The following is a 14111-nucleotide window of genomic DNA, read 5'->3' on the forward strand; positions in this document are numbered from 1 at the left end:
GTGAAGCGGGCGGCCACCTAAAACACCTGATCCTGCTCCATACTTATATTTCTATCCTAACTGTTTTCTTCTCGCGACAGGAAACTGGTTCCAGATGGTTTCAGCACAGGAGAGGCTGACCAGGACGTTCACCCGCAGCAGCCACACATACACCCGGACGGAGCGCACAGAGATCAGCAAAACTCGCGGTGGAGAGACCAAGAGGGAGGTACGAGTGGAGGAGAGCACCCAGGTGGGTGGGGGAGGAAGCCCCTTCAGAGATGTGTTTGGAGAGTTTCTGGGCAGAGAGAGCCTCAGCAGCTTCGCCGGCATCACAGCCAGACCTGAAGGTGAGAATCCAAATGTCTTCCTTGTTAACTGAAATACTGATCATTTTAACCCTCCTGTTGTCCTCCTGGGTCAAGGAAGGAAGGAAAGAAAGAAGGAAGGAAGGATAAAGGGAAATTTGGGGAGAAAGAGGAAGGGGAAAAGGAAGGAAAGATAGAAGGAGGGAGGGAACAGATTGGGTCAAAAAGGAAGGAAGAAGTAAGGACAAAGGGAAAGAAGGAAGGGAGGGAAAAAGGATTGTGGAAAGAAGGAAGGAAAGAAAGATGGAGGGAGGGAACAGATTCGTTCAAGGGAGGAAGAAAAAGGAAGGAAGAAGGGAGGAAAGAAGTAAGGGAAAAAGGATGGAAAGAAAGATGGAAGGAGGGAACAGATCAGGTCAATTGGATCAAAAGAGGAAGGAAGAAGAAATGAGGACAAAGGGATTGTGGAAAGAAGGAAGGGAGAAAGGAAGAAAAGAAGGAAGGATGGAGGAACAGGTAGGGTCAATTTGACCCAGAAGGACAACAGGAGGGTCAAGTATTTTACCGTTTTTTTGTTGTTATAATATGAACAACATAAACATGTTGTATCTAACCTGGTGTGCTGCTCTGCCTCACCAGTGGAGTGCGGCTCCCAGGCCATGACAGCGCAGGTGACCAGCCCCAGTGGGAAAACCGTGGATGCCGACATCGTGGACGGAGGCAGCAGCACCTACAGCGTTCGATTCATCCCACAGGAAATGGGACCTCACACAGTCAACGTCAAATACAGAGGGCAGCATGTTCCTGGAAGCCCCTTCCAGTTTACTGTTGGACCCATGGGGGAGGGAGGAGCGCACAAGGTCCGCGCAGGAGGACCCGGCGTGGAGAGAGGCGTGGCTGGATCACCCTGTAAGTTCACCATGTAGACCTGAGGAACTGAGTTTTCTTATTTATTTTTTTTTTAAGTATATTTTTTGGCGTTTTTGCCTTTATTGGATAGCACATAGTGAGATAGACAGGAAAGGGGGAGGCAGAGAGAGGGGGAACGACATGCAGGAAAGGTCTGCCCGTCGCGGGATTCGAACCGGGGACGCCTGCGTTGAGGACTGTAGCCTCTACATGGGGCGGCCGCTTTAACCACTGCGCCACGCACCGCCCCGAAACTGAGTTTTCTATCATAAAAAATAGGTTCATTAATGACGGCACACAAACTTAAAGGTATAATATGTAGGAATTCCCCCCATCTAGCTGCATATCTGAACGTATTCTTGATGTTGCATTCACGTGAAATCGGGCAGACGTCAGACAGACAACAGACACTGCATGTAACAGGATAAACAAGTCTATGTAAACAAGTGGTCCGCTAGTGACTTCAGTGAAATACGTATTTATGAAAGCAGTATTTGATTTTTGCTAATAAAAAGCCAAATAAGTTACATACTGCGGCTTTAAGCTGATCTGACTTTGTTTTACCTTTATCAGCTGAGTTCAGTATCTGGACCAGAGAGGCAGGTGCTGGTGGTCTGTCGATTGCTGTAGAAGGCCCGAGCAAAGCTGAAATCTCCTTTGAGGACAGGAAGGATGGTTCCTGCGGAGTCTCCTACATAGTGAAAGAACCAGGTAACACCTGTTTTACCTGTGGATAGTTTGTCTCTGCACCTTTAACCTCTTCAGTACTTCTTCCCGTACTATTCTACTATTCTATGTAACCATGACAGTTAACAACCTGTCCACTTCCGCAGGTGACTACGAGGTGTCAATCAAGTTCAACAATGAGCACATCCCCGACAGCCCGTTCATTGTTCCCATTGCCACGCTGTCAGATGAGGCTCGCAGGCTCACTGTCACAAGTGTTCAGGTAAAATTACACACAAACACACACATACACGCATTCACAGGCACATGTGCTCACACACTTTACAAAAGCCAATTTATTCAGATGCACAAGTTAAAAACATCTCACACACAGTCACAGAATGTGTGAATAACAGATTGCATTTAACATAATGTGCGAATAGTTGAGATATATCTATCAATAGTACTTTGCCCTTGAAATAGACTTGAGTGCCAGTATTGGAGTGTCCACAAGTATAATGCTGTGATGCTGGCCAGTGATGAAGGGCTGGATTAACTGTCCCTTGCTCATGTGGGACAACACATGCTGTACTATGTGTGGGCAGTCGGCTAGTCTGTGTGATTGTGTTTCTGTCTGAGAGGAAGTAGGTTCATTGAGAGGGCGATTAAGAGATACCTGCATCGGCTCCTTACTTCACAACTGCTAGTTTTATTTGCATCAATGCTAAAAAAAAACATTTGTTTTTAGCTGAAATGCCGCCTCCAAGAGCTTTCTCCATAGCTAGGATCATGGTGAAGTGCAATATCAGACCAACATTTAAAATGTCACACTACCTCTTGTATCTTCGAAGACCACTTGTCCTCTCAAAGGGCAAAACTCCTCGCCGTAAACTCTGACCTTTCTCGCCTCTCACACCCAACCGCAAGAGCTATTCTTGTTCAGGCATGATGAGTCACAAGCTCTGTGTCCCTCGGGGGCGTGGGCACACACTCACACAAACACACACACAATGCACACATATGCATATATTCTAATGGCACTGTTCCTTGTCCGCGGCAGGAGAAGGACTTGAAAGTAAACCAAGAGGCATCCTTCATGGTGCAGCGAAATGGGGCTCGAGGTGTGGTAGATGCCAAAGTTCACACCCCCTCTGGCTCTTCTGAGGAATGTTATGTCACTGAATTTGACAGCGGTAAGCACTTACAGTACTGTACAAAGTAACAACTTAAGAGTCACAGAATTTCACATTTTATCTGTAAGAGTGGTGTTTCAGAGTGTGAAGTTGTAACATCTCTACCTCTCTCTTTATGCCTACAGACAAAAATGCAATTCGCTTCATTCCACGGGAGAATGGAGTCCACTCCATAGACGTCAAGTTCAATGGATGCCACATTCCTGGAAGCCCCTTTAATGTGCGTGTGGGTGACCTGGGGCTGATTGGAGACCCAGGCATGGTAACTGCACATGGCCCTGGACTACAGGGAGGAACCACAGGTATGACGGAAATATGTTTAGCTTTTTTTTTTTAGATTATAATATGCAACTTTTAAGGGGAGCCACTACAGGTGAATAGGGTAAACATTTTAAATAACAGATACTGTATCACCATGAAACTAAGTTTATCACTTAGCCTACATTAAGACAAATATTTTTTGTATTACAAGTTTTGTCAAATTTTATGTTTAAATGTGTAAATGAGGCAATATCTGATGAAATATGCGCTCATTTGCATACATTTCCAGAACCGAAATCTGAACAATGGATAAAGCTCCTTTCAAAATTCTTGTTTTATTTTGTTGACATATTAGAGTCAGAAGTTTTTACAGAGGGGATTTTGTATATCTCTTAATGAGAAAATACTGTCACCAGCCCTAAAAAAAAAAATCAAATTTCGCCCTGTTTTTAGGAATAAAATCCCCTCTGTAAAAACCTTCAGAATATAGACAGGAATAAAACTGGAAGGTTTGTTGTCTCTAAGTGCTGCTGAAGTGGAGATTTCGGGTATGAGGAAAAACTCATTTTGAGAACTTGTACTGTAAAATTCCATAGATTGTTAATGTAAATCATACTTTTACGATTGGTTGCTGATAAAAAGGAAATGACCATTTTTGGAGCCTACATCATTGTTCAGGAGAGAGAGAGCTTTACACTGATACCTGACATGACATGGGTCAGATAACAAGCACAGCACAGTGTGTCACAGTAGCATGTTAACTTTTGGTGAATTTAGGAGAAATCTACTGACAAAAGAGACAACATTAAGTAAAATAACCACTTTAATGTGGATTTTCTAGCATTTCTTTCAACTCAACTTAAAGAATATGAAAAATAGCCCAAAATCTCAAAATTGATCAGTGCATGACAAAACAGTGTTTTTGCCTGTAGTTCCTTCACCATCTCTGTCTTCCTTCTCCCCCAGGTGTATCCTCAGAGTTTGTGGTCAACACAGCTAACGCAGGCTCAGGCACTCTGTCTGTAAACATCGACGGGCCATCCAAGGTGAAGATGGACTGTCGGGAGTGTCCTGAAGGATATAAGATCAACTACACTCCAATGGCACCAGGCAACTATCTCATCACCATCAAATACGGCGGGCCTCAGCACATAGTGGGCAGTCCTTTCAAAGCTAAAATCACAGGTCGGTTCCACACTCATCCTTCCATCCATGACAAGTGTCTCTCACTTTGAAACAAATGTCGCTCTGAAAAAAGTCAGAAGAATGTTATGTCATTCAGCTCAGTGTCACATCTTACATAAAAGCTGTCTTTTACTGACACTGTAGCAATATATACTTGTCAGTAACATGTGCATAGAGATGCTTCTTTTTTTATACTCTCAGGATTGAAAAGAATTCCCATGAGTCTATGAGTTATTTTTTCTATTTTAGCTCAGGGCACAAATCCACTCTCTTGCCCTTCTGCGGAGGGAAGCTCTCCCCATGAGCAGCAGCATCTTTGTTTCCCTTCTAATCTCACTCAATGCTGAATGTGTTATGCAATGTCTGGACTTAAGCTTGATGACATTAGATAATCTCTTTCCCTCTTCCTCTACCCTAGGTGCCCGGCTGTCGGGGGGACACAGTCTCCACGAGACCTCCTCTGTCTTGGTTGAAACAGTTACCAAGACTTCCAAACTGGGCGGTGCCTACAGCGCCACCTCGTCCACCACCTCAACCAAACTGACGTCTGACGCCAGCAAGGTGGTCTGTCGTGGAGCGGGGCTGTCCAAGGCTTTGGTGGGACAGAAAAACAACTTCACGGTTGACTGCAGCAAAGCAGGTAAGACAGTTGTTCTCAAAAGACAAGGACAAAAGCATTAGTCTAACAGTTCGCATCAAAATTCCATTGCAATTATTGCAACCTAATGAATACAAGTCAGGATTCTCTCTCTTTGTTCCATACTTACTCCTAATATCCAGCTCTTCAGCAGCAAAATGTACTGTTTTGTTCACCGGCCAGTCTCCAGCTTTATCTGTTGACTGGTGCAGGGCAGATTGTGTGCAGTTTTATCAATGCTTTTCATACTGAAAGGAGCTGTGTGCTAATGCTGGAAACAAACGTCTCAAGGGAGACTAGAAATAAAACATTCAAATTATGTGTTATAAAGAATAAAACAAGTTAGGTAATACAGAAATACACATAGCTGTGTAACTTTTGTACACCATGATGATTAAATCCCGCTCTGCCTGCTTCGTCCAGGTACCAACATGCTGATGGTGGGTGTGCACGGGCCTCAGACGCCCTGCGAGGAGGTGTACGTCAAGCACATGGGTAACAAGCTCTACAACGTCACCTACACCGTCAAGGAAAAGGCCAACTACACTGTCATCGTCAAATGGGGCGACGACAATGTCCCTGGAAGTCCCTACAAAGTGGCTGTGCCCTAAGAGAGACTGCACCAAAATTCCATGGCTCCTTCCCCACGGCCTTTTCTCATCATGTGCACGCATCAAACTCTGCAGTACTTAACTCTTCAACGGATTACAACATACTCAACATTACACTAAAACCTGCAAGAGCAATTGCTTACAGCTGTTGTGATGATAGAAAAGCTATTGTGCCAAAGTTTTTTTTTTGTATTACTCCAGAAATTACATTTACATCCACGTTCAGAGTGATGTAAAGGCAAGTGTGGTTTACGAGCCTTTAAGTAATCTTTGTTAAATCTTGCTCAGTCCATAAAATCTCTTTTTTCTCCTCTCTGTTGTGTTGTAAGCGAATGGCGTACTATATAAATGTTAAGAGATGTTGACTTAATCAGCAGTATTGAAGTGTGATGCTATGTGGTTTTGTATCTAAGAATGAGAAACTGACTTTTTTTGTTGTATTAACCTATTTTTGGTAAGTCTTTGCAGACCTAATAAACATTTACTTGCTTACTTTCCAGACAAATGCGATTGAATTGTTTGATTTCACACAGTGCTGCCAGAGCCTTTGCTGGTTCAGCGGGAAACAAAACTTCTTTTTATATATAGTGTCACCATACAGCTGTTTTCTGACCACAGCTGGTTTGCCCCTCTCTGCAGCTGTCAGGATGTTATTTAAATCTCAAAGGCTTTGAGTGGAGCACCTGACCTACACCTTGTCTACTGGTTCACCTTTGGCCCATTTACTTTTGACGTCAATTCCCTGTTTAGTATAAAACAGACCAGTCTATTCTGTAAGTGCACTCTTTTTTCATCCTGTACTGGTCTAGATACAATCACAAGATGGCAGCATAGTCAAGCCATCTTCTTAATCTACCAGAAGAAAATATCTATTGTTCCCACTGAAGATTAACTGTGCGGAGCTATAGAAACCAGAGGCACCAGCTTCCATTGTGTGTGTAATTAATCCTGTTGGATCAGCGATGGAACACAAGTGGTTTGTGTTTTGGCAGCCTCACGGGGGGAGAGGCAGACCCTGCTGAGCCACACATCAACAGGGAAGATGGGCGGTCTAGCCTTACGCTTGTGAAATCACTTCTATGGCTTATGTCCTGTCCTGTGCGGGGTCTGTGGGCTTCCGTCCCCCAGTGAGTCTACCACCCAGCCCCCCACCACCACCACCACACTATGAGTACCGCTGTCATTCTCTGTGAGTGAGAGGGAGCTAGGGGCCAGACAGACAAGCGAGCGGTTTACATTTGTTGATCAGTGCGTGTCTTCATTATATCTGGCCAGGTGGCCGCTGCTGCCGGGTGCAGGGCCCACCCACGACAGTCTGTCCCCCCAGCACCCAGGCTGCCTGTCCACCACAACATGTTGTCTCGTTTGGCATCATGTCTGAGATGCCGGCCCTTGCTATGCAGACAGCAGTGATGAAGCCAATTTTGAGTAGTGTGTGTGTGTGTGTGTGTGTGTGTGTGTGTGTGGGGAAGAGAATGGGATTAAAGGAATCCAGATGGAAGAAAGGAAGACAGGCTAAAACAAAGACAGACACACACACACACACACACGAATCAATGCTCCAGATTCATTTAGAACATGATAATATAATGTAGCTGAAGTTTCAAAGCAATCATAAATGTTGAACTATGTGTGAAACGGTGATGAGTTAAGTCTGTTCCAAGGGGGATCAGTTGGGGGCTGGTGATTTACATGTCTCATCCCTATATGCACTGCAGGCACTCATGCACACACGCACGCACACTCCATCTCAGCAATCTGGATTATGTTAAGAATGAAATTGTGTAAAGGCATGCCCCCAAAAGCTTTTGGAGCTTGTGCTCTCACGGCAAATATCTCATTCTCTGGTTTGCCCACATAATGCTGACTTCAGCTCTCTCCTTGCTTGCCCTCCGCCCCCCACCCCAAATTAAATTTTTCCTACCCTCTCTAAATTCTAATCAATCTAAGCTTCTTCAAATCCAGTGGTTTATGCCCTGTCTCACTTCTTATGCCCCCAAGCCTGCTTCTTCTACTTCTGACCTTTATCAATGCAAACAGTCTCTTTGGCTCAGATGGAAATCCCTGTTGAATGTTGCAAGACACCGATGTCTCTTGAACCAGGTGGGGGGAAAAAAGCAAAACTTCCATGGCTGAGTGAACAGACAAACAAACAGCTAAATAGATGTTTGCACAAACAAATGGCTGCCCGGTTGCATTAATGAATACACATGTATAGAGAGTGAAGGGCAGGATCGTTGTAGGAATTCATCCATTTGGTTTCCATCCGAGCCCCAAGGCCCTGCTACGTAATTGCTTCATGCATAGTTGATACACCGCATAATCAACCAAATACACTAGATTTTCTCAGGGCGGCAATCGCATTTGCAGGCCATTGGTGAAGTTTAGATTTTATGGGAGGTGCCTTATAATGGAAAGACTCATTCATAACTCAGTGTTTATGTCTATCTTTTAAATGGACAGACACACATTGTAAAAATAAAAGGTATGCTGTCCTGTGGTTGAACTGGGACCATGTTGTGTTTTATTCATATAGAACAAAGATGAAATATTCATAATAAAGCATTGTTGTTCTGGCTTCTGCTGCATCTCTTATCTCTCATATATACAGATACTGATTAAAAATCAGATGGAATATGATATACATTGGTTTCCTTAATGTTGAAGTGTGAAAACGATGCAAATGCATTGACGGAGTCCCCAGGGGGCATCATGTTCATGTGGCATGCAAAAGCATGAAGATGATCCAGCCTACCTCAACCAAGTTAAGGGAAGCAGAACATGCAGCAATATACGGAGGGATGGATTTCTGGTGATGCAAGCCTCAGACGAGAGATGCATTTTAAAGACTACCCCAAGACAGTATTTTCACACAGGAAGAGCAAGCACACAACATTACATACATTATTCTACAGACACACATACACACACAGAAATAAACAGCATGATTTGGCATCCTGCAAGCGCATGAACAGCAACAGCCTGGGGCAAGAAAAATGACAGGAAGGTTAGCCCTCCTTTTGTATGAGAAAGTTTTGAGGGCAGCAGGAACATGTCAGGGGCAAAGTCCTCATGTCTCCGTCTCTAACTGGAGCACATCTCTCTGCTGTCGGCCTGTCCCCATCGCACTATGGTGGAAGCAGGATGCTGTGCTAATGGATCCCCCCCTGTGGAGAGCTTGTCCTTGATGCACTCGGTTGTCTGTGGCTCGTGCTGAAGGTAGACTTCAAATTAGAGGCAAATCAGAAAATTTGTTTGTCTTACCCAAGCAGGGTGGGGGACATTCAAGGGGAGAGACAGTCCGTGGCTGTGATGGAGTGGGTCGGACCAGTGCGACAGATGTGTGTTAGTGTGACTGATGCGTTCTGGGTGAGCAGGCTGTGTAGTGTCACCAACACCTGGTGAATGAACAACAGCCCGTCCAAGGAAGGCCCGGGCACACTGACGCCGAGTTTGTTGTGATTAATGTCCAAAAGGCGGTGGAGTGGAGTCAAAGGTAGATTTTTGTGATAACACCTTTCATGAAGATTTAGGAGAAGATAACAATGTTATAATTACCTGTGCTAAATTGCAACTGTGGATGTTCAATGAGCTATACACAAGGTTACCCTTGGGGTAATTGTTGCAAACCCTGCAACAGTCTGGTCCAGCAATGGTGAAATTGGAAGGGGGGCTATTCTGCAATTTCTCAGACCACTGAAGCGTGTCCGGTGTGTGGGCTGAAACTCGGACTGATTTGAAATGGAAGCATAACTTCTTGTTCCCACTTACTGTAAGATTCCAAGTCATTGGTCTCAATCAGCATTTAACCTAGAGAGGAAAGGGGTCTGTGGGTCATTGGGCACCACCTGCACTGCTTTTTTACATTTCACTGAGTATGCCAATTCCTATTACAGGGAATTTCTTCAGCCATGGCCACAGTGTTTCCATGAAAATCATGTTGTATTAGAAATATGTGCACAGGTTGTTAAATCTATGTTCCACTGGGCAGAAATGGCTGAACAGAAATACATCCTGTTTGATGCCCCTTGCAGATGTGCTGTCTGTTAATATTAGCATAATGAAATTCAGAGCACACTCATGGAATTTCACTAATTCATCACAGCATCAGGCTAAGCTAAATAATGCTGTGGCCCTTGAGCTTTGAAAGGCAGTGTTTCCAAATATTAGAGCAGATTGACAGCCCAATACTTAATTAGATTTAATTGTTGAATCTTAGTAGCAGCAGGTTGGGCATTGCATATTAGGATGTTGTGTCCATCCTGCAGGTTTGCCCATAGGAAATAGATGAGTTATCCTTCTGATCTTGCTAGCTTACACCTCAGCTAATATCCCATAATGTAACTGAAATTCACATGGTCTTGCTGCTGTGATCTCCCTCTGATGTCCAATCATTTCCTGCATTTTGCTTCTTGCATCTGCCCAACAGCTCACTTTAATGCATCTCTGTGAGAAGAACTGCAGCTAGTTTTATTAAAGTTTGAAAGATGAGAGAAATCACAACAAATGTGCTACACCAAACTAATGGGGGGATGTCATTTCTGACTATTGTATGAGAAAATGTTTTATAATGCATGATTGCTGTGTGTGAAGTCACATATATTAAAACACACCCATGAATTGATGCATTTACATGCACAGGCGTGCACGCATTCACACACACACACACACACAAGTTGTCTCACCAGGATTGCTTCAAAGTGCATGCGTTGCAGGCACTCTGTCTTCCCGACGTGCTGCCAGCCATGATTAATAACGTGTTGCTTAAATTATTTACAATCTTTAAACTGGATGCAGCTTTATTAATATGCATTTTACAGTATCATAGGTTCATCCCACGCTAGCGTCATGCAGGCCCATCACAACCTCAGTGAATATAATTAAGCATGTTGTCTTAGTGTGTATATTAACATCAGGATGGATGGATTTGTCGTTGCTCGCAAGTGAAAAGAGACAGAAATACTGACTTATTTGAAAGAAACACACCTGGTGACAGAAAGAAAATAATAATGTGATCATTGAATAGAAAAAAAAATCTGTCTTATCAGAATCTCATTAAGACACTTTCTAATATGAGATGATTATTTTATATAATATAATTTACAAGCATTTTTGCATAACTAATGATTATAATTTCTTAGCTAGACGATCCTACACGTAACTAAAATACAGTAAGGCCTGTTTTACTGCTGTGTTAAACAACCATTCAAGCCTGACACTTACCCCTAAGGCTAAAACCTGACCTTAGCCCTTACCCATCACTGAGCATGATTACATCAATTTAGCTGCTGTTTACAATCAGTCTGTGCATTAAGAGGCATGTCAATCAGTGTGCGGTACAGAGATTTCTATTCAGCGTGTCTAACTCTGGTGATTGACCAAGCGTCTTGATTTTCTTTTTAAAATAAATCTGGATTTCTTTAAATATGGATTGGATTCAGTGTCAGTCATTAAGGGAATCAAACTGACATTATTATAACTGTTAAAACCACTGAATAAAGCAGTGTCACATCACAGGGCTGGGAGCTGCTGCTTCTTACCTTTGTGTTGACGTTCTCTGATAACTTATGACTTAACAGATGTTCAGGAAGTTTTTACCTGCAGTGGCTGGTGACTTGGAGCTGAGTGACCCCATTTTTAGAAAAGTCCATCATGAGCTTCTAGCCAGCAGTCACAATGCCATCCCATGCACACAGGACCATTAAAATCATGTCTCTGACAATTACATTATGCCTAGTACTGGAAACATGAGGGATAATTTAAAGCTTACATTGTGTAGGAATTCCTCCCATCTAGCGTTGCGGTTGTATATCAGAAGCAACTCAATCGTATTTTTCATGCTGCATTCACATGAAATTGGGCAGACGGCAGACGGACAACAGCCGCTGCACGTAACGGCATAAACAAGCCTCTATGTAAACAAGTGGTCCGTCAGCACGAGGCAAAACAATACACGTGACAATATGTTGTCATGGCGATGTCGTATTGTTTACCTGACCCACATTTTACCGGCTTTCTCTCGACTTCTGTGACTAAAATGACATCTGGTTTGTTAGCGACGGCCGTCTGCCCGACTGCACGTGAATGCAGCATCAGTGTAACGCTCCATTCCTCCTCACTGCGTTACCGCGGTGACTTTTCACAGACGCCACCTCGACCTGAGCCGACAGCTCCGGTGTCTCCGCTGAGTTTCCGTGGTTTCCTACCGTCACGCTGCCACTGAACATAAAAACATGGCGACACCACATGGCAGCAGCACCGAGCTTACCGTCTCCATGGAGATATGAATGATATGAACGGCTCATTCAGAGCTGAAAGGAACACTTCAGTTTGTTGATGGGGGGGATTACTGATTAATGAAAAACAGACTTTTGAACCAAATAATCTGTTTTCCTGAATAGATAACAGGAGAAGTTACACAATGTCCCTTTAAAGCAGAAGTAAGCGATCCGGTCGTTTTGGCTAATGCTGCGTTCCAGGCAGGCTTTTGAAATCGTAAATTACAGCTTCAAGTCACAACTTACGACATTGTAGCGTTCCAGGCAACCCACTCGTGTTTTTCCGACCTGTTTTACCTGTGAAAGTCACTATACTGGCCACTTGTAACTTCCGACCCGTGAACTCGTACCAGATCGAACTGGTACGACTTCACAGGTCGGAGTTACGAGTTGCCTTGAACGCACCATAACAGTCCTCGTCCCTACGTCGCCACATACAGGCGCGTCCCTTGGCTGCACACACAGCCCTGCATGCCGTTCTCTCTCCTCATTGGATAAAAACTGTAGGATACGATAAATGTTTTCTCCTCGGCTCAGAGCAGAGCAGAGTGACTGACAGACCCGTGTTTCGGTCCAAACACTCTATGTAAGTGATTGCTGTCGGAAGATATAACTATTTAAGACTTATATTAACACAAATATATCACTTACTTCTGCTTTAAGTACACAACATAAAAATTACATATCATTACCACCTAGTATTAATGTCTAGATACTTTGTCCTAGGGATGGCTATACCCCCTTTCATGGAAATTATAATGTAGTGAAACCTTATAATTCATTTCTAACATCAGAAGTCTTATTATCATGTGGTAAGTTGTTCCTCTTCCCTCAGCCCCTCTGGAGGGAGAGGGGGAACATATGCGTCTGTGTGCTGATGTGTATACCCATGTGACCATGTGTTGTCTGTTTTGTGTTTATGGATTTGTCACTCCAACGGGAGGGGAGAAAAGGGGATACAATTTTGTCTGTTGTGATCCAGTCCCAGCTGTGTCTCATTAACTGCTGTCATTTTAATCCTCTTAGTCAAATCCCATAATTTTGTCCATCAACAAAAACATAAGCAACAGGGCAATGATTAAGCTACCCAGTTCCAGCTATTCAGAATGGCGGAAATCTAGATAGAGTCTCCACCATAGTGCAGTCACATTCACTGTGGAGTTGTGTAAAACAATCGGCCTTTCCAGTAAATTTTCACTGACTACTTGTACAGAGAGCGCCTGCTAATCTGGTTTGGACTCTGCAGAATTCTGGGAGCTGAGAGGATTTGATGTTTGTAGCTTTCCCTGTTCTTCTGTGGGTTCTCTGGGGAGGATGAGCAGTTCAGTTACGTTACGTATCCCCCTGGATTCAAATTCCAGTTTACCCAAGTGCATTTATTTGAAAATGTATGACTGATTCAGTCTCTGCCTCCCCCTGGCCGACACAGTCCTCTCTCCCCATCCTGATGAAAGCTATTTTCTTCTCTTTACCCACACTGGCAGCTGGTGCGCTCTTCACCAGCAACACTTCAGCGCTAGACCAGCTCTATGTATAGATCTCTGTCATTGAAAAAGCCTATTTCAGTGGCTCTTGCTGCTATGAATATATGTGCAACATTCTGCCGCGCTTTATTTCCGATCCAATTGCCTTTTTCTCTTCAAATGAGCCCCAGTAATTCTGCAATGCACAATCTCTTCAGGGTACATAAAATCCAACTTCTTTCATGATGAGAAACTCCACATGATTGTCCAAATGTCAAGCTGTCCCCCCCAGAGGACTTGTAATGTACACGGAGCTTGTGGTTCGTTTTAATTGTGACATTTATGAGATGTGGGGGAGAAACATTTGTGTTCCCTTTCCCCCAGTGCTAAAGTCACCCAGAGGATTCTTTTCTTTCCCCCGTGAGAGCGAATTGTCTATTAATTGTGGGTACTACTGGTGAATCGATCTGTCAAGCAGTATTTTCCTGAGCTTGAGCTGCAAGCTAGTTTCCCTGGAAGCCGTGTGAATAACTATGAGGGTTGCATCATGTCTGTGCCATTAATACCATTGTGTTGCCATAGCTTCCCATGATGCCAATAAAGTTCAAATCAACACATTGC

The 14111-nt window shown here is 43.8% G+C and overlaps 1 protein-coding gene across 2 annotated transcripts in view; it reads left to right on the top strand.

Annotated features, from left to right (window-relative positions):
* The window catches only part of LOC146985264 (filamin-C-like), a 28212-nt gene extending 21966 nt beyond the window's left edge, over nt 1-6246 (top strand). For both annotated transcript variants that reach the window (XM_085778132.1, XM_085778131.1), the window contains 9 exons: nt 81-329; nt 927-1196; nt 1770-1907; nt 2030-2145; nt 2923-3055; nt 3181-3357; nt 4283-4501; nt 4920-5141; nt 5562-6246. In XM_085778132.1, coding sequence (XP_085634258.1) covers nt 81-329; nt 927-1196; nt 1770-1907; nt 2030-2145; nt 2923-3055; nt 3181-3357; nt 4283-4501; nt 4920-5141; nt 5562-5749 — 1712 coding nt within the window. In that variant the 3' untranslated portion in view covers nt 5750-6246. The remainder of the gene's footprint in view (nt 1-80; nt 330-926; nt 1197-1769; nt 1908-2029; nt 2146-2922; nt 3056-3180; nt 3358-4282; nt 4502-4919; nt 5142-5561) is intronic.
* The last annotated feature ends 7865 nt before the right edge of the window (nt 6247-14111 follow it).

Source organism: Trachurus japonicus, chromosome 6 (assembly GCF_045865225.1).
Source record: "Trachurus japonicus isolate A0001 chromosome 6, Traja_1.0".
NCBI lineage: Eukaryota > Metazoa > Chordata > Actinopteri > Carangiformes > Carangidae > Trachurus > Trachurus japonicus.